The sequence below is a fragment of the Eurosta solidaginis genome, chromosome 3 (genome assembly GCF_040869045.1).
Source record: "Eurosta solidaginis isolate ZX-2024a chromosome 3, ASM4086904v1, whole genome shotgun sequence".
Classification (NCBI taxonomy): Eukaryota; Metazoa; Arthropoda; class Insecta; order Diptera; family Tephritidae; genus Eurosta; species Eurosta solidaginis.
Window position 1 is genome coordinate 199,970,378 of NC_090321.1, and position 22,334 is coordinate 199,992,711.

The 22,334-nt window shown below is 39.2% G+C and overlaps 3 protein-coding genes across 5 annotated transcripts in view; 2 read left to right on the forward strand and 1 right to left on the reverse strand.

Moving 5' to 3' along the window:
* LOC137244900 (uncharacterized) lies at nucleotides 1-2,728 on the forward strand. Of its 2 annotated transcripts, XM_067774635.1 has the most exons (4): nucleotides 1-1,781; nucleotides 1,878-1,992; nucleotides 2,050-2,177; nucleotides 2,254-2,728. In XM_067774635.1, exons 1-4 carry the CDS (start codon nucleotides 1,722-1,724, stop codon nucleotides 2,476-2,478), a joined length of 528 nt encoding a protein of 175 aa, XP_067630736.1. In that variant the 5' UTR covers nucleotides 1-1,721; the 3' UTR covers nucleotides 2,479-2,728. The 2 variants fall into 2 exon arrangements, with proteins under 2 accessions (XP_067630736.1, XP_067630735.1); XM_067774634.1 differs by having other exon boundaries at nucleotides 1-1,992.
* The window catches only part of Dbp45A (putative ATP-dependent RNA helicase Dbp45A), a 54,756-nt gene extending 38,609 nt beyond the window's left edge, over nucleotides 1-16,147 (forward strand). The window contains exon 7 of the mRNA XM_067774628.1: nucleotides 15,779-16,147. Within this exon, the coding sequence (XP_067630729.1) occupies nucleotides 15,779-15,782 (4 nt within the window). The 3' untranslated portion in view covers nucleotides 15,783-16,147. The remainder of the gene's footprint in view (nucleotides 1-15,778) is intronic.
* Nucleotides 1,307-22,334, reverse strand: part of Nadk2 (NAD kinase 2, mitochondrial) — a 27,082-nt gene continuing 6,054 nt past the window's right edge. For both annotated transcript variants that reach the window (XM_067774633.1, XM_067774631.1), the window contains 7 exons: nucleotides 12,339-12,627; nucleotides 11,865-12,105; nucleotides 11,596-11,802; nucleotides 11,393-11,529; nucleotides 2,838-2,980; nucleotides 2,641-2,766; nucleotides 1,307-1,558 (listed from right to left, as the gene is read on the reverse strand). In XM_067774633.1, coding sequence (XP_067630734.1) covers nucleotides 1,455-1,558; nucleotides 2,641-2,766; nucleotides 2,838-2,980; nucleotides 11,393-11,529; nucleotides 11,596-11,802; nucleotides 11,865-12,105; nucleotides 12,339-12,627 — 1,247 coding nt within the window. In that variant the 3' untranslated portion in view covers nucleotides 1,307-1,454. The remainder of the gene's footprint in view (nucleotides 1,559-2,640; nucleotides 2,767-2,837; nucleotides 2,981-11,392; nucleotides 11,530-11,595; nucleotides 11,803-11,864; nucleotides 12,106-12,338; nucleotides 12,628-22,334) is intronic.

The following is a 22,334-nucleotide window of genomic DNA, read 5'->3' on the forward strand; positions in this document are numbered from 1 at the left end:
TATGTGTCGAATCATGCGTCACTCAAAAGCAATTTGCGATCACAGTTGACAGCGAACAACCACACGAACTGCATTTTTTTGTAAAAACGGTTACAATTTTTGTTCTTTTCAAGTCATGCAGGGTGGCACTGAACATTTTAAGTGGCTACAATTTCATAGGGCGAAGTGAGAATCTTAAAAATGTTTGCCACTAAAAGTGGCGACATTTTCGTGTAGAAAAGAAATCACCATTAGTGTTACTAATATTCGTCACAATATTTTACTGAAGATATCAATTTATAAAGCACGTAAAGAATTTTAACCACTTTTTTGTGAAAAACGTTTAAAGTCGCAACACATACACACAAAAAAACGTTTCAGCTCGCCAGAAAACCGCAAATAAAACTAGCAAAATTTCACTTTTTTTACATCAACGATTACTACGTTGACAACATTCTATTTCAAGACTAGCTATAAAGCAAATTCTAAAAATATGAAGCACAGTAATTTTAAAATTTTTTGAACATGTGTCCATTATATTGGGCAAATCCAATGAAAGGGTTAAGTTCGGTACTATTTCCACATAGTCGCGTTTCAATGTTTTTTGTTTGCTAAAAATAGTAGCAAATTTTAGAGTGCTACAACTGGTTTAGCAGACGAAACGACTTTGGAGCAAACAAGAGAATAAAAAAGAATTACCTTGGTTCAACTATATGGTTGGGTCATATGTTAGGCGTAGCATAACCTGATTAAGGCCCAGCGGGTCAGGGGGTTAGAATATACCCGCGGTAGGTATGCCTGTCGTAAGAGGCGACTAAAATACCGGATTGGCCTGAAGGTTTAATGTGGCCATATAAATCGTTCCCGAGATGGTCGGGCCAGCACCTTAATGATGCTGTGTTACCGGAGCGTACCGGATCTGTAAACGGCAAAAGACCATCACATCGATCACTCCCTAAACCTTCGGGGAGCAACCGTATCGCTACAACAACAACAACAACATTAAGGTTCAATTGGTCTTATTTATGACTATCAATAGAAATATGTAATATGTGTTCCAAATATGGCGTAATCGGAGCACTAATATGATTTTTTGAAATATTTCGATCCATGCGCCAACTATCGGAGTTTATTTTCTTATTATTGCATTGTCATCGGGTTCGGAACTATATACCAAGTTTGAAGCTTGTAGCTTATCGGGAAGTTACTTAAATTTTAAATATAAAATTCGTGCCGGTCGGCCGGCCTGTCAAGTAAGCTAAATAAAACCATTTAAAAAATGGCACATCTATCATCTATTTTAAAATTTGGATTTCAATAAAACAAATTTTAAGAAAAACAGAATGTCATCTGTATTTACAAGGATAAAAAATTGTTGATCTCTTAAGTTAGGCTGCAAATTTTCGACCCAATCACAATACTAAGTATACGGAATTAGTCAAAAAATCTACAAATTTAATAATTATAATAACAACTTAATCCAGTGATATAGTTAGCAACGCATCTTCGGGGTGTACTTCTAGTAAAGCCTTCGCACCATCATTAAATGGATAGGAAATGCTACCATCGATTACAAGATCTGAAAAATAGCAAAGCAACAAAAAAAAATTTAAGTATGAATTGCTTTTTCCATCAACTTAATAAAAAAAATGCCAAACAAAATCAGAATACAAAAGAACAATTGAGAAAAATGTAAAATATGACTGACAACTGTTTGTAAGGTTAAAAACAAACAACAAAAAATGCGAGATAAACAATCAGAGCAGCAGTCATCGTTTAGTAAATGCAAGTCGCTATTTAGGGTAAGCGCAACAACCAAAGGATATGAAGAAGTGTTTAATATAAAGCTAAAACGAAAAAAAAAATTAAAATTGCATTTGAATATTTTTCATGTACAGAATCCCAGTGTACTATTTGAATTTCAAACCGAAACAGTAAAGCTGCTCGTTTACAATTATGCCATTGTATTATTGATAGCAAATCAAGATGTTGGCTGGAATTACAAATTCAATGGTATTCTAAACTGGTCACAATTTGTTTAAACGTTCATTATTCTAGTACCGCTTTTAGGTATTGAAATAGCAAATCGCTTTGGTCATGAACTAATAGAGCCATCTATATTAACAAAGTTCGGATTCTGTTTTCGACTGCTGACCGTAATATTCAATACATTGGCCGTAAATGCCATCATTACACCGGTGCGTAAATTAAAAAGTAACAGTCGTTTTTTCCCCTAAAATATATATAATTTGTTTTCATATCCTCTTTTTTTAGAAACGCGCAAACTGCAAATTTTTGTTGCCATGCATTCTTTGGAATTTTTTTAGCATTACTGCAGTGATGGAAAATATTTTGGAAATTGTTTGGAACATGTTCCTACTGGAGGTTCCTTTTTACTTATTTTTTACCATTTCATTGGTTGGTATATTTATGATTTGTTTACAAAGTAAATTAACGCTACAAGTGTTGCGTTTCTATGAGTATTTAAATTACGTATAATAAATTATGTGGCCAACATCAACAACACACAAAATTAATGAGGTTGCAATGAAAAATGAAACGCAAAAATTATTAGCAATTGTTAAAACAATTTAACAAGGTAATAAAAAAAAACAAAATAAATGTAAATTATGTTGGCTAAAATATTAAAGCATTACTCACTCGCATCAATGCAACGTGACTTTACAAATAAGCTGTTAACAAAACAGCGCGCTTTAAAGTCCTTTGGACTTGGCCAAACGCCAACACAAATTTGTTCACGTATTGAATAGCACAAACGTGGATCATCTAGAATGATAGAAAAATATATTTTAGTTAAAAACTAGTTATTATAAAAAGAAATAAGTATATGTTTTTACCTGGCGCGAAACGTAAACTTTGATTATATTCAGTTGCAATTTGATCAGCATCAAAAGCTGGCATTGGTTTGCCGCCATCGGGCTCGGGAATGGGAAATATTCGTACAAGATCCTCAACCTGCTGAGTTGTGATACGGTTTATACTGGAATGTAAAATAAAAACATAAAATGCACGACTATTTAAACCAAAAAATCATACTAATGGGGAGCTGCCCACTTCATAAGAAGTCAGTACGTTCCTTGTTGCGCACACTATCTATAAATGGATTGAATGTAATTTTTTTGTTAATCTTTTTTTGCCTTTATGGTTCAAAGATGGTTTAGAAATTTTTTTGCAACAGTAGGCGGAGCCACGTCCCTATTTGGAAAAAATTCAAAATCGTTTTATCCGAAATTATTTGAAGAATGTATCCAAAATTTATTATAGAGGTCCCATATATAAGGGGGGGGAGGTTAGTGGCAGTGGGAGTTGGAGTGAGACTTGAACCAAGAATTGGAGTGGGAGACGGGGGGAGATTGAGATTTGAAGTGGGAGTGGTATTACAAGTGAGAGTTTTAGTTGGAGTGGGAGGGGGATAAATGGAATGAGGGATGGACAAGAATAGTTTAGTGTTCCATACGTTTTATTATACTCAGCTGAGCAGAGCTCAGAGCATATTAACTTTGTTCGCATAACCGTACCCGTAACGGCATAAACTAATCGAGATAGATATAGGCTTCTATATATCAAAATAATCTGAGCGAAAAAAGAAATTCATTTAGTCATGTCCGTTTGTCCGTAAACACGATAACTTCAAATTTGGTATGTAGGTTCCTGGGCACTCATCTCACATCGCTATATAAATTAACGAAATCGGACTATAACCACGCCCACTTTTTCGATATTGAAAATTTCGAAAAACCGAAAAAGTGCGATAATTCAATACCAAAGACGGATAAAGCGATGAAACTTGGTAGGTGGGTTGACTTTATGACGCAGAATAGAAAATTAGTGGAATTTTGGACAATGGATGTGGCACCGTCCACTTAAAAGAAGGTAAAAGTTTTGCTAGCTGTAATTTGGCAGTCGTTGAAGATATCATGATGAAATTTGCCAGGAACGTTACTCCTATTGCTATATGTGAGCTTAATAAAAAATTGGCAAAATCGGATGAAGACGCCCACTTTAAAAAAAAAATTTTTTTAAATGTAAAGTTTTAACAAAAAATTGAATATCTTTACAGTATGTAAATTATGTCAACATTCATCTCCAGTAATGATATGGTGCAACAAAATACAAATATAAAAGAAAATTTCAAAATGGGCGTGGCTCCGCCCTTTTTCATTTAATTTGTCTAGAATACTTTTAATGCCATAAGTTGAACAAAAATTTACCAATCCTTGTGAAATTTGGTAGGGGCTTATATTCTATGACGATAACTGTTTTCTGTGAAAGTGGGCGAAATCGGTTGAAGCCACCCCCAGTTTTTATACACAGTCGACCGTCTGTCCTTCCACTCGGCCGTTAACACGATAACTTGAGCAAAAATCGATATATCTTTACTAAACTTAGTTCACGTACTTGTCTGAACTCACTTTATCTTAGTATTAAAAATGGGCCAAATCCGACTATGACCACGCCCACTTTTTCGATATTGAAAATTTCTAAAAATGAAAAAAATTACATAATTCTATACCAAATACGAAAAAAGGGATAAAAAATTGTGGTTGGATTGGTTTTTTGACGCAAAATATAACTTTAGAAAAAACTTTGTAAAATGGGTGTGACACCTACCATATTAAGTAGAAGAAAATGAAAAAGTTCTGCAGGGCGAAATCAAAAGCCCTTAGAGTCATGGCAGGATTACTGTTCATGGTATTACATATATAACAAGTAAGGAAGGCTAAGTTCGGGTGTAACCGAACATAACATACTCAGTTGAGAGCTATGGAGACAAAATAAGGAAAATCAATCTGGGGTAACCCTGGAATGTGGTTGTATACACATGTATCAAATGAAAGGTATTAAAGAGTATTTTAAGAGAGAGTAGGCCATAGTTCTATGGATGAACGCCATTTAGGGATATCGCCATAAAGGTAGACCAGGGCTGACTCTAGAATTTGTTTGTACGATATGGGTATCAAATGAAAGGTGTTACTGAGCATTTTAAGAGGGAGTGGGCCTTAGGTCTATCGGTGGACGCCTTTTCGAGATGTCCCCATTAAGGTGGACCAGGGGTGATTCTATAATGTGTTTGTACGATATGGGTATCAAATGAAAGCTGTTAATGAGTATTTTGAAAAGGAGTGATTCTTAGTTCCATAGGTGGACGCCGTTTCGAGATATCGCCATAAAGGTGGACCAGGGGTGTCTCTAGAATGTGTTTGTACGATATGGGAATCAAATGAAAGGTGTTACTGAGCATTTTAAGAGGGAGTGGGCATTAGGTCTATAGGTGGACGCCTTTTCGAGATATCGCCATTAGGGTGGGCCAGGGGTGACTCTAGAATGTTTGTACGGTATGGGTATCAAACGAAAGGTGTTACTGAGCATTTTAAGAGGGAGTGGGCATGAGGTCTATAGGTGGACGCCTTTTCGAGATATCGTCATTAGGGTGGGCCAGGGGTGACTCTAGAATGTGTTTGTACGATATGTGCATCAAACGAAAGGTGTTACTGAGCATTTTAAGAGGGAGTGGGCATTAGGTCTATAGGTGGACGCCCTTTCGAGATATCGCCATTAGGGTGGGCCAGGGGTGACTCTAGAATGTTTGTACGATATGGGTATCAAACGAAAGGTGTTACTGAGCATTTTAAGAGGGAGTGGGCATTAGGTCTATAGGTGGACGCCTTTTCAAGATATCGCCATTAGGGTGGGCCAGGGGTGACTCTAGAATGTGTTTGTACGATATGGGTATCAAATGAAAGGTGGTAAGGAGTATTTTAAAAGGGAGTAATCCTTAGTTCTATAGGTGGACGCCTTTTCGAGATATCGCCATAAAGGTGGACCAAGGGTGACTCTAGAATGTTTGTACGATATGGGTATCAAACGAAAGGTGTTACTGAGCATTTTAAGAGGGAGTGGGCATTAGGTCTATAGGTGGACGCCTTTTCGAGATATCGCCATTAGGGTGGGCCAGGGTGACTCTAGAATGTGTTTGTACGATATGGGTATCAAATGAAAGGTGGTAAAGAGTATTTTAAAAGGGAGTAATCCTTAGTTCTATAGGTGGACGCCTTTTCGAGATATCGCCATAAAGCTGGACCAAGGGTGACTCTAGAATGTTTGTACGGTATGGGTATCAAACGAAAGGTTTTACTGAGCATTTTAAGAGGGAGTGGGCATTAGGTCTATAGGTGGACGCCTTTTCGAGATATCGCCATTAGGGTGGGCCAGGGTGACTCTAGAATGTGTTTGTACGATATGGGTATCAAATGAAAGGTGGTAATGAGTATTTTAAAAGGGAGTAATCCTTAGTTCTATAGGTGGACGCCTTTTCGAGATATCGCCATAAAGCTGGACCAAGGGTGACTCTAGAATGTTTGTACGGTATGGGTATCAAACGAAAGGTTTTACTGAGCATTTTAAGAGGGAGTGGGCATTAGGTCTATAGGTGGACGCCTTTTCGAGATATCGCCATTAGGGTGGGACAGGGGTGACTCTAGAATGTTTGTACGATATGGGTATCAAACGAAAGGTGATACTGAGCATTTTAAGAGGGAGTGGACATTAGGTCTATAGGTGGACGCCTTTTCGAGATATCGCCATTAGGGTGGGCCAGGGGTGACTCTAGAATGTTTGTACGATATGGGTATCAAACGAAAGGTGTTACTGAGCATTTTAAGAGGGAGTGGACATTAGGTCTATAGGTGGACGCCTTTTCGAGATATCGCCATTAGGGTGGGCCAGGGTGACTCTAGAATGTGTTTGTACGATATGGGTATCAAATGAAAGGTGGTAATGAGTATTTTAAAAGGGAGTAATCCTTAGTTCTATAGGTGGACGCCTTTTCGAAATATCGCCATTAGGGTGGGCCAGGTGTGACTCTAGAATGTTTGTACGATATGGGTATCAAACGAAAGCTGTTACTGAGCATTTTAAGAGGGAGTGGGCATTAGGTCTATAGGTGGACGCCTTTTCGAGATATCGCCATTAGGGTGGGCCAGGGGTGACTCTAGAATGTTTGTACGATATGGGTATCAAACGAAAGGTGTTACTGAGCATTTTAAGAGGGAGTGGACACTAGGTCTATAGGTGGACGCCTTTTCGAGATATCGCCATTAGGGTGGGCCAGGGGTGACTCTAGAATGTTTGTACGATATGGGTATCAAACGAAAGGTGTTACTGAGCATTTTAAGAGGGAGGGGGCATTAGGTCTATAGGTGGACGCCTTTTCGAGATATCACCATTAGGGTGGGACAGGGGTGACTCTGGTATGTTTTTGTACGATATGGATATCAAATTAAAGGTATTAATGAGGGTTTTAAAAGCGAGTGGTCCTTAGATGTATATGTGAAGGCGTTCTCGCGATATCGACCAAAATGTGAACCAGGTGATCCAGAAAATCATCTGTCGGGTACTGCTAATTTATTTATATATGCAATACCACTAACAGTATTCCTGCCAAGATTCCAAGGGCTGTTGATTTCGCCTTGTAGAACTTTTTCATTTTCTTCTACTTAATATGGTAAGTGTCACACCCATTTTACAAAGTTTTTTCCAAAATTATATTTTGCGTCAATAAACCAATCCAGTTACCATGTTTCATCACTTTTCGTATTTGGTATAGAATTATGGCATTTTTTTCATTTTTCGTAATTTTCGATATCGATAAAGTGGGCGTGGTTATGGTCAGATTTCGCCCATTTTTTATACCAAGAAAAAGTGAGCTCAGGTAAGTACATGGGCTAAGTTTAGTAAAGATATATCGGATTTTGCTCAAGTTATTGTGTTAATGGCCGAGCGGAAGGACAGACGGTGGACTGTGTATAAAAACTGGGCGTGGCTTCCACCGATTTCGCCCATTTTCACAGAGAACAGTTACCGTCATAGAATCTATGCTCCTACCAAATTTGAGAAGGATTGGTAAATTTTTGTTCGACTTATGGCAATAAAAGTATTCTAGACAAACTAAATGAAAATGGGCGGAGCCACGCCCATTTTGAAATTTTCTTTTATTTTTGTATTTTGTTGCATCATATCATTACTGGAGTTGAATTTTGACTTAATTTATTTATATACAGTAAAGATATTAAATTTTTTGTTAAAATTTGAATTTAAAAAATTTTTTTTTTAAAAAGTGGGCGTGTTCTTCATCCAATTTTGCTAATTTTTATTTAGCACATAAGAGTAATAGTAGTAACGTTCCTGCCAAATTTCATCATGATATCTTCAACGACTGCCAAATTACAGCTTGCAAAACTTTTAAATTACCTTCTTGTAAAAGTGGGCGGTGCCACGCCCATTGTCCAAAATCTTACTAATTTTCTATTCTGCGTCATAACGTCAACCCATCTACCAAGTTTCGTCGCTTTATCTGTCTTTTGTAATGAGTTATCGCACTTTTTCGGTTTTTCGAAATTTTCGATATCGAAAAAGTGGGCGTGGTTATAGTCCGATATCGTTCATTTTAAATAGCGATCTGAGATGAGTGCTCAGGAACCTACATACCAAATTTCATCAAGATACCTCAAAATTTACTCAAGTTATCGGGTTAACGGACGGACGGACGGACGGACGGACATGGCTCAATCAAATTTTTTTTCGATCCTGATTATTTTGATATATGGAAGTCTATATCTATCTCGATTCCTTTATATATGTACAACCAACCGTTATCCAATCAAACTTAATATACTCTGTGAGCTCTGCTCAACTGAGTATAAAAAAATTTGCGATACCCGACAGATGATGTTCTGGGTCACCCTGGTCCACATTTTGGTCGATATCTCCAAAACGCCTTCACATATACAACTTAGGTTCACACTGAAAGAAATGGTGCTAGTAAAATCAACAAATCGGTTCTGTTGTTCTTGACTTCACGGAGATTCGGGGAAATTGATCGAATTATGGTTAATTCGACCGAGTTCTTTGTCAAGCGAACAAATTAGTCATTTCAACAGAAGAGAAATTGTCGCTCTTAAGTTAACAAAAATTTAAATTGACAGATTCCTAATCAATCTAACTGATTTTTTCTGTTAACACAACTGATCTTACATGTCATTTCAACGGCGATCAACTGTCAATACATGAGCAAATTTCAAAGAGAATTTTACGCTCACTGCGCTCTCTACTTTGTACTTATGACGATGGTGGCACTTGTAAAAAAAAAAAAAAAAACCAAAATAAGAAAACCATCAAATCGAAAAAACGCACAAAATGGGAAAACAATAAAAAACTAGTTTTTCAGTTATCAATACAAAACGAAAAAACCATTTTTTGAATTTACTGTGCAAAAAATTATGAGGTCCCGGACACCTATTTATCGGGTACAATTTTGCAACTCTCCTCCAAGCGAAATGTCAAATTGCGCCCTCTTGCTGCAAAAGTTTTGCTTGAACGAACAGGATTTTTCCAAAGATAGTAACATTTGTTCAAGTTTTAATGAATTTTCACTCACGCGAACGAATCTAATAAGATAATAAAAAAGCATCCTTTTTTAATGTTGGTGTTTCCGACAAATTAAAGTTTGAGTTGTTTTGGAATCGTTTCAACTTAAAGTGTTACGAAAATTAAACTTGCCGAATTACATGTAAAGTTACTCCAGTGGTGAATTACCTTCCTGCGATTTGATTCTTTACTTTTCTTTACTTTTTCTTGTTACGTCAAACATTTATACTACAAGTTTTGTTCGAAACAATCAAGTGTGACAACCACATGCGAGAAGAAATTGAGAATGAGCTGAGCTGCAACAGAAATAATTGAGAATCAGTTTTGTGACTACTATTTTCATTTCTATATTCATATGTATGTATATGTAGCAAGCATGCGTATTTATGTGTTCACATATTTACGTATTTATATGGCGGCCGCCGTGGTGTGATTGTGGCGTGCTCCACCTACCACACCGACGACCCTGGGTTCACACCCCGGGAAAAACAACATCAAAATTTTAGAAACAAGCTTTTTCAATTAGAAAAAGTGTTCGGCAAGCACTCCGAGTGTATTTCTGCCATGAAATGCTCTCAGTGAAAACTCATATGCCTTGCAGATGCCGTTTGGAGTCGGCATAAAACATGTAGGTCCCGTCGGGCCAATTTGTAGGGAAAATCAAGAGGAGCACGACGCAAATTGGAAGAGAAGTTCGGCCTAAAATCTCTTCGGAGGTTATCGCACCTTACATTTATTTATTTATATGGCAACATAGGTACTTTCTTACAAAGCTGTCGCAACAACTTTTTTTGTTCATTTCACTACTAAAACGGTCAATTACGAATCAACGATTTGTGCGCAGTTGATTCAACATCTTGTTGCGATGGATAAAAATTGACAGAAATTTCGGTTGAATTGACCCGTATTTCGGTGGATTTTACCAGTATTTTTCTTTCAGTGTACTCCCTTTTAAAATACTCTTTAATACCTTCCATTTGATACCCATGTCATACAAAACATTCCAGGGTTACCCTAGGTGCATTATTTTGTCTCCAAAGCCCTCAGCTGAGTACGTTATGTTCGGTTACAGCCGAACTTAGCCTTGCTTACTTGTTTTATTTAAAAGTGCTTAGGTCCATCTTAAAATCCATTTTATTGCAACTATGATTTACTTTTAAAGCAAAAAATCTTTGTAATGTGCTTCAAATTGTATTTAGAAAATATCTTAACAGGTTTTCAACATCTATCAATTGGTTAGCTGGGACACAAATAATTTATATTTCCAAAAATTTGTTTATGATGGACTTCGGTGATTTTGATATGTATCGACTCAATTATTTAAATACCATTTTTGAACATTTCAATCGTTTTCCCTTAATCGCTTTACAATTGTTTTGTGTAACGAGAGTCATGTAAGTATAAAAATCGTTTAGCAGGCAGAGCTGTATGACTTATAAGAGAAGCACTGCTACAACAACAACAACATAAGAGCTTAAAAGGACATTAGAAGAAAATAGACTTAGGCCCCCAGCGGGTTAGGGGGTCAGAATATACCCGCGGTACCAGATTCAAGGGCTGTGTAGCGCAACCCTTTCAGGTTGCCAGCGCAATATATAGCTTCTCCAAACCCAATTGTCAACCACACCTATCCGCGGCGAATCCTGTTTCACTAACAGACGAGGCTCTGGCGACCCCACGTTCCTCATGAAACATGGGGGTGGGGAGGGAGGGATGGCCTGAAGGTTTAATGTGGCCATAAAAATCGTTCCCGAGATGGTCGGGCTAGCACCTTAATGGAGCTGTGTTGCCGGAGCGTACCGGATCTGTATCCGGCAAAGGACCATCACATCGATAACACTCCCCGAAGCCTTCGGGGAGAAACCTTATCGCTTCTACAACAACATAGATTTAGGCCGAGCATTGATTAAAATTTGAGTGTTGAACGTCATCTGTAAAGCAGACGAAAAGAAAACTAAATACATACCTCGTATGCCATGAAGTCGAGCCTGTTCCAGTGCTCACACATAATCCCGAACACTTTGTCTTATTGTCTATGTCATTATGATTAATCACTAATTGCAAATGTGAGACACGCGCTGAAAGCTGTTCACCTATGAAAACCTATAGCAGAGTGTATATTGAACATTTTAATTATTGCAAACAAACAGCTTATAGTAAACTACCAACCTCATTTAATGCCAAATAAGGCAATACTCGCTTCATTTTCGCTTTATATCGATCCGCCCATATCTGACTCAAATATTCTGGTTCAGTCTTCTCTTGTTCCATTTTTGTCACTGTATGCCGATATAAATCGGTAGACTCAGGTATTTTACCATTGCTGCCTAATATAGAAGTGCGTATGCGCGTACGATACATCCACTGGAAGTCACACTAGAGAATTTGAGAAATTATAAAAAATAAATAAACGCCATTAAGTATCTACTTGCACTCACGCTTTTTATTTTAGCTACAGCATCTTTTGTATTTTCTGTATAATGTTTTGGTAACATAAGACGACCTTCGGAACGTTGAGGATCAGAGTTGAAACCAACAATGGGCGTTTTTTGTTGGCTCTGTGCAAAAAGCGGACTGGCACGTCCTGCTGCCAATAAAAAAGTACCATCGCCGCCAACTGGTACAATCAGATCTGCCCATTTCATTATCTCTTTGCTTAGGGAGCTTCTAAATTCGACTCTAATTTTAGTAAATTTAAATTCATTCATCAATCATTCAAACAGACGTAGGCACGGTGTATGTTTGTATGTATGTATGAAGGTAAAGTTGGTTACATAAAAATGTCCACTTTTTACATGAGTAGATATATATGTATGTAATGTATTTACAAGAATGCTCATAATGAGATGTCCAAAGTATGTATGTATACACACAAATAGCATGCAACATTTAATTTTTCAATAAACAATTACCTGTTGGCCACCTTCACCTCACATCCGACGTCCAAAAAACTCTGCACCACATTTCGTTCAAAGTCTTTGTGAAGGTTGTGTAGAAACATTAACATCTCATAATCGGTGCCACGATCGCGTAATTTCTTCTCCAACTGTTCTCGGTTTAGTTGTGGATAACGCGTTTGTTCAAACTCATATCGTGAAAATTTTGTTATAATCAGCGCTCGCCTTAATTTGAATTGTGGTGGTGGGTATTTAGCCATGCCACCTTTACTGTGGCTGCTAAATTTGCGCCATGCACGATACTCTGGAAAAGTCAATGATAAGTAAGTTAAACCTATTACAGTATCCAGATTGATATTGAGCTAGAGTGGCGCAGGTATCCATGGCATATATGTATTGTGGCGAATGTTGACATCACTAGGCTGTTAGTAAATAATCACGCAATAACAAAGACATTAAAGCAAGCCACACTTGTGCACATGAAGACTTCAATCATCATTTACACACATACATGGAAGGCGACGAGAAGCACATGCACACACATAACCAGCAGCTCGAAGTGAAGAGATATCACACACACACACATGTACTCATCAGCTGAAGTTCTTACTCACACAAACAAACGCATATAACTAATTACCAAGGAGATACAAGAGTTCTAGAAGGTCAAACGAGAAATATGCGATTGAGGCAATAGAGAATATAAAAGCAGCGCAAGCAGAGGAATAACTAGTGAATTATAATTGTACTACTAATATATATTATAATTGTACTACTCCCAAAGTAAGCTAAATAAAGACCATTTTGCAATACTGAATATTGGAGTTAGATATTCGACAATTCAGAGATTCGAACGTTAGCAGAAGGTGCATAAAAATCGGAATTCCCTAAATTCGTTATAGTATATAAAAAGACAGCCTACAAAGTTTTTGTGATTGTAGCAGCATAAGTGTGAAAAAATTTAATTTAGGTACATTCGATTATTGAATACAAAAACAAAAACATTTAAGCAGCAATCCCGCCCAGCATTTCTAAAGAAATGATGGCCAGAGGTATCTTTTTTTCGGATTCTTATCATCTTTCGGGAAAAACAATTCCCCCTAACCGAAACGAGATTTAGATACGAAAGCGACACAGCATTTAGAAACTATTTCGATAGGAATATAAGTCGCTCCATCGCTCCGCTAACCGGCGCCAATTGGTCAAACCAAGGGAGTTTAAATCGTTTTCCACCTGGTCCTTCCAACGGAGTGGGGCCGCCCTCTACCTCTGCTTCCATAGGCGGGTTCCGATAGAAACACTTTCTTGGCCGGAGCATCATCTTTCATTCGCATAACATGGCCTAGCCAGCGCAGGCGCTGCGTTTTAATTCGCTGGACTATGTTGATGTCTGCGTATAGCTCGTACAGCTCATCATTAAATCTTCTTCGGTACTCGCCATCGCCAACGCGTAGAGGTTCATAAATCTTTCGGAGAACTTTTCTCTCGAACACTCCCAAAGCCGCTTCATCTGCTGTTGTCATGGTCCATGCTTCTGCCCCATATAGCAGGACGGGTACGATAAGTGACTTGTAGAGTATGATTTTCGTTCGCCGAGAGAGGACTTTACTTTTCAATTGCCTACCTAGTCCAAAGTAGCATTTATTGGCAAGATTGATTCTTCGTTGGATTTCAGTGCTGATGTTGTTGCTAGTGTTGATGCTGGTTCCCAAATAAACGAAGTCTTTTACTATTTCGAAATTATGGCTGCCAACAGTAGCGTGAGAAGATTCATACTAATGTGAGAAAATCTTGCGCCAGCAGTAGATACACACCTAAAAAGCCGTTTGTGAGGCAAGCGGGGGATGCTCTCGCCAATGTCTTGCCAAAGTTGAGCTTACAGAAAGCGCCGCTGGGAAGTGAATTAATCCAAAAGTGCGAATAAACAGTTTTGGGTTTTGCTTCATTTGTTTAATATTTGCAAAAAATCTGTTTGGTCTATTCACCACAACCAAGTTTTTATTCAGGTTCTAACCTCAAAGTCAATCTATCTAAATCGAGAAATAAATGACGGAATAGGTAAGTCAAACCTGAATTGGAACAAAGCAAAGTGCTGGAACCTTTTTTGAACACGCTAGAGTCTATTCAAGTGGATAGCGCAGAAGAGATGAGAACGTTGACATCACTATGCTGTTAGTAAATAATCACAACAACAAAAACGGCAAGCAGCCACACTTATGTACAAGGTAACGAAGAATATTCCACAAACATAACTAGCAGCTCGAAGTGAAGAGATATCTCACACACAAGCACATAAACTAAATAACCAAGCAGGAGATACAACTGTTCTAGAAGGTGAAACGTCTAGACCTTAGGAGAAATCTGCGATTCAGGCAATAGAGAGTATAAAAGCAGCGCAAGCAGAGGAATAACCAATCACTTTGATTTAAACACGCGATTAGTTCTGAAGTGAATTATAATTGTACTACTCCCCAATTAAGCTAAATAAAGACCATTTTGCAATCTGAATATTGGAGTTGTTCGACAATTCACAGATTCGAACGTTAGCAGAGGGTGTATAGCTATCGGAATCTCCCAAAATTCGTTACAGTATTTTTTTGTGTAGGGATCCTTAAACTCACGAGTATTCCATTTTATAAAGATAAGAGATTTAAGATGATCTGTAAAAGAGAAGCTGCAATCAAAAACAACACCTAGCTTATCAATTTTGCGGCAAGTCAAAAAGCAGCATTTGTCAACGTTTAGTGCTAGCTTATTTCTTTTACAACAGTCGTCAAAACAGTTAAACTCATGTTGAATAACTGCACTATCAGTGTAACTTTTTACCTCGATTCAATCACAAGAGGTTTGCTCGGCTGAAAAATTTTTTGACAATCGCAGCCATTTTGCTCACAAATCGAATTGACATCCGTGAACTGTGTTGTTTCTTTGCGATTTTTCGAAAAATGTTAGTAGTAGAAATAGGAAGCAGTCAGTAAACAAATACCCAATAACTAAATAAAAAAAAAATAAATGTAAGGCGCGATAACCTCCGAAGAGATCTAAGGCCGAGCTTCTCTTCCAATTTGCGTCGTGCTCCTCTTAAATTTCCCTACAAATTGGCCGGACGGGACCTACATGTTTTATGCCGACTCCGAACGGCATCTGCAAGGCATATGAGTTTTCACTGAGAGCTTTTCATGGCAGAAATACACTCGGAGCGCTTGCCAAACACTGCCGACGGACGACCCCGCCTAGAAAAAATTTTCTTCTAATTAAAAAGCCTTATTTCTAAAATGTTGACGTTGCTTTGCCCGGGGTGCGAACCCAGGGCATACGGTGTGGCAGGCGGAGCACGCTACCATCACACCACGGTGGCCGCCAATAAGTACTGAACTTGATCGTTAGATCAATTTTTTAAATTTTATGGATAATTTACTAACTATGCCATGATCTTTTGGTGCGGATGAACATAGATAATTTTATGAAAAGTACGGACACCAAGGAATCGTACACTTTCTTAAAAATATTGTGGGAATTTTAACAACACTGAATAAATTCAACAACAAAAACATTAAAGCAAGGTACATAAACACATGAATCATCATTTACACACATTACATGTAGTCATCAGCAGAAGTAGTTACTCACCCAATGCACACGCATATGGCTATAAGAGAAACATGAACTACAAATAGGTATACATGTTTAAAGCTAATAACCAAGCAAGGGATACAATTGTTCTGGAATACAGTTTCGCGAAATGACTAGACCTTAGGAGAAATGGGTGAATGAGAAAACTGAGAGTATAAAAGCAGCGCAAGCTGAGGAATCAATAATCAGTTTTATTTAAACACGCTATCATTTGCGAAGTATAATTGTACTACTCCCAAAGTAATCTAATAAAGACCATTTTGCAATACAGAATATTGGAGTTATTTATTCGACAGTTCAGCGATACGAACGTTAGCAGAAGGTTGCAAATAAGCGGAATTTCCCTAAATTCGTTACAATTTGTGACAGAAGAGGAATTGTTGAATAAATTGCGAAGATTTTGAATACAACTTGGACATGGCAAAGTTGAGTGAATTAAAGATCCAGCAACTGAAAAAGGAGTTGGAGAACGGTGGATTGAATGCAACTGGCATTAAGATCGAACTTCAAGCACGGCTACGAGAGATAATGGAGTCGCAAGGAATTAATGTGGACGAGTATGTTTTTCATCCTGATGGTGACGAGACATAAACAAAAATTGGAAGAGAAGAACGGAAGTCCGAGTCCAGTCGCAAGCGGCGAGAATAATGCGATATTGGCTTTGTTATCACATATATCGACAAAAATGGAAACCCAAGAATCACGTATAATAGAAAGTATAACATCCAAAATCGAAGCACAGGAGGCACGCATTTCAGAAATATCGTCGCCAATGTCATCTCAACTGGAATCACAGGAGAACCGTATAACATCGAAGATTGAATCACAAGAAACGCGTATTTCAGAAATGTTGACACAGATTGCATCCAAGATGGAAACTCAACTGGAATCACAGGAGACACGCATAACATCCAAGATGGAAGAACAAGAGGAGCGCTTATCATTGCTGGTGGCACAAATGTCTTCGCAGTTAGAAGCACAGGAAGCAAGGGTAACATCAAAGCTGGAAGCACAGGATGCAAAAATCGCTCAATTTCTAGCAGAAGTCGATGATTTAAAAGGTCGTATGGAGCAGTTGCAACTAAATCGCCCAGCAGTTTCAGCGAGTAATCCAAAGGTAAACACACCATCCTTTGACGTCGGCAGTGAACAACTGGAATGCGGAAGATACATGCATTGTTCGTGGCTTTAAAAGGACCAGCTGCTGAGATCTTACAGACCATCCCAGAGTACGAACGTAACAGTTATGAAGCATTGATGGCTGCTGTAGAACGACGGTACAGAAGCTAACACAGGAAACAGATCTAGCAAATAGAATGGCAAAACCGCTACCAAAAAGCTAACGAGACTTTGTAGGAGTTTGCCTCGGATGTTGAAAGATTGGCTCATCTAGCAAATGCGGACGCACCCGTGGAATACACCGAGAGGGTAAAAATCCAGAGCTTTATAAATGGCATACGGGACGTGGAAACGAAGCGAGCTACATACGAAACTGACTCAGGAAACCGCCTCACTATTGAGTAAACCAGCATACAAAGCTCACGGTGTGGAAATAGAAAGGCCAGAGTGGGTAGACACAATTTTGGAAGCATTGATGGGTACGCAGCGGAAGAATAATTATGCAGTCAAATGCTTTAAGTGTGGAAAGCCAGGGCACATTGCGCGTTATTGCAACACCAACCCTAACAGTTCCAGCAATGTGGGTGGTCGTAAACGCAGAGCTGAAGGAGATGGGCAAATCTCCAAGACCACTCAATCGTTAAACTAAAGAGAGTCAGAAGAGGTCAAGCAATCTTACTGTCGTAGGACATGTGGATGGAAAGGAACGTTTACTGACTTTAGATACGGGTGCATCTCATTCCATCATTCGATCGCATTTAGTCAGCAAGAAGATAAGACCATTGCTTGGAGCAAGATTGCGTCGGCTACTGGAAAAGACACCACGGTTCTAGGAGAAGTAGCATTTGAAGTCGCAATTGGGAACGTCATGGTAGAACACAATTTTATAGTGGCAGAGATTGTTGATGAAATCATAATTGGAGTGGACTTCTTAATCGACCAAGGCATGAAGATCGACATACAAAGCAAAACGATGCGATATAAGAACATGGATGTACCACTTAATTTCGGTTACGAGAAAGGCTACAGCAGTAAACGAGTGCTGGTGGAGGAGAATCAGCAAATACCCCCAAAATCGGAGGCAGTAATATGGGCAAAGATTGATGGAGATTGTGAGACAAAAAATTATGGGTTGTCGAAGTAGCAAACAAATCAACACCCAAAGTACTTGTAGGAAAAACCCTGGCTATGACAAAACAAGATGGACGTATTCCGATAAGAGTACTCAATGAGTTCAAGTCACCACTCAAACTGACCAAAGGAGCTATATTGGGAAGATGTCAAGAGGCTGAAGTAGTTATTAACTGTGAACAGCTCCAGGAACACGTTTCAACTAGTAATACTGATCTTTCAAATGAAATCACGGCATGGACGGAGGAGCTAGATGAAGACTATCATAGTAAGGCAAAACAACTGCTCCTAAAGTACGCGAACATGTTTGACCAAGATGGCTCCAAACCAGGCCGCACCAACGTTGTGAAATTCAAATCATCAAATTGACACTGGAGACGCGAGGCCGATCCGTCAAGCTCCACGTAGTGTTCCACTGGCGAAGCGGGAAGTTGTGAGTCCAGCGGCGTCATCTAACCATCAGCTAGTCCATGGAGCTCAACGGTAGAACTTGTAAAGAAGAAGGATGGAAAAAATGAGGTTTTGCGTGGACTACCGCAAGTTGAACGACGTCACGAAAAAGGATAGCATTGCCAAGAATTGACGGCACTCTGGACTCGCTATCTGGTACAAACTGGTTTTCCACACTGGACTTAAGAAGTGGCTACTGGCAAGTGGAAGTGAAGGAGGAAGACAAGGAGAAAACAGCCTTCAGTGTCGAAGATGGTCTTTGGCAGTTTACAGTAATGCCATTTTGACTATGTAATGCACCAGCTACTTTTGAAAGGACTACTTTGGAAAACACGCTTGGTGTACCTGGATGACATCATTGTACTGAGCAAGAACTTTGATGAACATCTTAACTTGGAGACAGTTTTCCAGAGAATAGCTGATCTGAAACTAAGTCCCACAAAGTGTTCGCTGTTTAAAAAGGGAGTAAATTATTTAGGTCACAAGGTAACGACAGAGGGCATCTGCACTGCGAATGAAAAGATCGAAGCTGTAAAGGATTGGCTGAGACCACAGAACTTGCATGAATTAAGAAGTTTCCTTGAGCTGTGCACATATTACCGCCAGTTTGTACCAAACTTTCCCAACGTAGCACATAGCCTCCACGAGCTTACAAGAAAAAATAAAGCTTTTTAATGGAAGAAGGAGCAAGAAGTGGCTTTGCAAACATTTGTGCACTGCTCCGATGTTGGCATATCCGATTCCAGGAGCAACGTTTATTCTAGATACAGATAGGAGCGGATATGCTATAGGAGGCGTTTTATCACAACTGGTCGATGGACAGGAGAAGGTAGTTGCATATTACAGCCGTTCAATTGGAAAACCAGAGAGGAACTATTGCGTTACACGGAGAGAGCTGTTGGCATTGGTAGAGCGCATTAAACATTTTCACAAGTACCTCTACGGGCAGCGATTCCGCGTCAGGACAGATCACGCAGCGTTGAAATGGCTCCTGCAGTTCCGTAATCCAAAAGGACAATTGGCACGGTGGATCGAGCGACTATGACTTTTCCATTGAGCATAGAAAAGGTAGTACCCATGGAAATGCTGATGCAATGTCACGAAGACCATGTAGTTTGGAATGCAAACACTGTTCAAAAGCTGAGGCTCAGGAAAACATTGTAGATGTCCGGCTAATGACTATAACGTGTACGGATGAATGGGACAAGGAACAATTAAGGAAGTGTCAGCTAGAAGATACAGATCTGCCACACGTTATGCAAGGGCTCGAACGAAACGAAAGACCGTGGACAGTGGAACAGTTTAGAATTGATATCCGGTTGCTCGTTTCGAGTATGGGAAAGTTAGGATGGTCAATGCAAGAAGAAACTGATAGTTCTTCCCAGGAAAAGGATTCCTGACGTTCTCAACGAGCTACATAATGGTCCAAGTGGCGGTCATCTGGGAATCACGAAGACGCTCGAGAAAATTAAGCAGAGATTCTATTGGGTTGGTTGCCGTCAGTAGGTCAATGAGTGGATTGCCAACTGAGAGGTTTGCAGCAGAGCGAAAGCGCCCAAAACCCGAAGTCATGGCCAGTTGAAGCAATATAACTCAGGTGCGTCATTTGAAAGGATAGCTATGGATGTCGCAGGTCCATTTCCTACTTGCAACCGCGGAAACAAATATGTACTCGTGGCTATGGATTATTTCAGCAAATGGCCAGAAGTATACCCAATCCCAAATCAAGAAGCGGAAACAGAAGCAGCAGTGTTCATAAACAAATGAGTTGCAAGGTATGGTGTACCAATGGAATTTTGAATCAGCTATGTTCCAAGAACATGTAAAACATTGGATATTCGAAAAACACGGACAACTGCATTGCATCCTCAGTTGTTGTTGTTGTTGTAGCGATTAGGTTACTCCCCGAAGGCTTTGGGGAGTGTTATCGATGTGATGGTCTTTTGTCGGATACAGATCCGATACGCTCCGGTAACACAGCACCATTAAGGTGCTGGCCCGACCATCTCGGGAACGATTTATATGGCCACATTGAACCTTCAGGCCATCCCTCCCTCCCCACCCCCAAGTTCCATGAGGAGCTTGGGGTCGCCAGAGCCTCGTCTGTTAGTGAAACGGGATTCGCCGCTCGAAGGTGATGTTGACAATTGGGTTGGAGAAGCTATATATTGCGCTACACAACCCCTTGCATCCTCAGTCCGATGGTATGGTGGAACGATTCAATAGAACCTTGGAGGAGCACTTAAGGAAAGTATGTGCATTTTCAGTTCTATATCTTTTCCACCGAGAGTAAGCTAGGTTACGCAAATGAATTAGATGCTTGATACTGGCGTCAAACCATGGATTGCCATTGTGTTTCCTCACCTTAAGTTTCGTTGGAACGTGGTCGTCAAAGAGCTTATTTATGCTGAACTTAGTTTGCCCATCCACCGATGCCATCGTTCGAATCATTCTCCAGTCGACAGACTCCACTGCTTCAGCAAGTGCACTATAATTAATACTTTTAAAATCAAGATATGTAAACGAGCTTGGTGTACACAACGCTTGAAAGTTGTAAGTAATGAATAGGAGGTCGTGTATAGAAAAATTGGGAACGGACAGCTGGTCGTAAAGAAGTACTTTCTCTGAGTCATTTACAAAGAAGAGGTCTAGCAGCGAGGAACTAGTGTTGGTAAAATGTGTTGGTACATTATTGTTAGCAGGGAAGAGTCCCAGAGATTTCATACTTTTCTTAAGACTATAATCTACGAGCAGGTTGCTGTTGAAGTCACCAGCTAGGACAATATTTTCGTAATGTAAGAGTAGAGGTTGCAGAAAATCAGTAAAGCCAGCAAAATTTACTTGGCGATTAGGTCTATATGCACAGCCGTCAAGGAGCTTATCACCCTTTGATGAAAAAACATCAACGAACACAGATTCTACAGAATCACCGGTACAAGAACTACAACATAATTTACAGGACAAACTACTTTTAACATATATAGCGACACCACCACCATAACCACTTCTGTCAGCTCTGAAAATTCTATAGCCATTTAGTTTCACTAACTAATCGTTATAGCCTGAAGAAAACCAGGTTTCGGAGATGCAGATAATATCTATATCGGAGGCCTCGCAAAGATATCTTAACTTATCAAGTTTTCTATAGAGGCCGTGCGCGTTTATGTGTATGATATTTATACCTTTAGCACGCCTGCTAAGTAGCGGTCTTTGAAACTCGGGGACTTATAATAATTTAGCACCAGAGTTATAAAAAGGTTTGGAAATAAACTTTGCACTGCTTTTGATTAAAGGCAATTTGCTATGGCATATGAAGGTGAAAGATGAAAGAAGAATTTAAACCACTGGAGCGTACTAAAGGAGCAATATAAAATTCGTCACCTTTTTCGGGTAACTTGCTTTTTTAACAACTTGAGAACAATTTGAAAATATGTTTGACTTGGGACATTTTATTTAAATTCATTGTACTTTATTAATTTTTTGAAAAAATTATGCGAAGTGAGCATTTAAATTTATTATGTAACTTTTCTTTAGGTGTTTTGTTTTAATAACTTGGTGAATTCGGTGATACGAAATTCGTGTTAAGTTGGCATTGAAATCGCCTGTTTTCTCAAATAACTGGCAGTGCTGCGCATCCCTTGATACCCCTTTCGACCATATCGGACCAATTTTCGAGAT

What these genes read in the sequence shown, in the direction of transcription:
- LOC137244900 (XM_067774634.1), top strand. Translation starts at nt 1,722, where the DNA reads ATGCGAGATAAACAATCAGAGCAGCAGTCATCGTTTAGTAAATGCAAG. An exon ending in CTGGAATTACAAATTCAATG is followed by an intron (nt 1,993 to 2,049) that starts GTATTCTAAACT and finishes TACCGCTTTTAG; the next exon opens with GTATTGAAATAGCAAATCGC. An exon ending in TAAATGCCATCATTACACCG is followed by an intron (nt 2,178 to 2,253) that starts GTGCGTAAATTA and finishes CTCTTTTTTTAG; the next exon opens with AAACGCGCAAACTGCAAATT.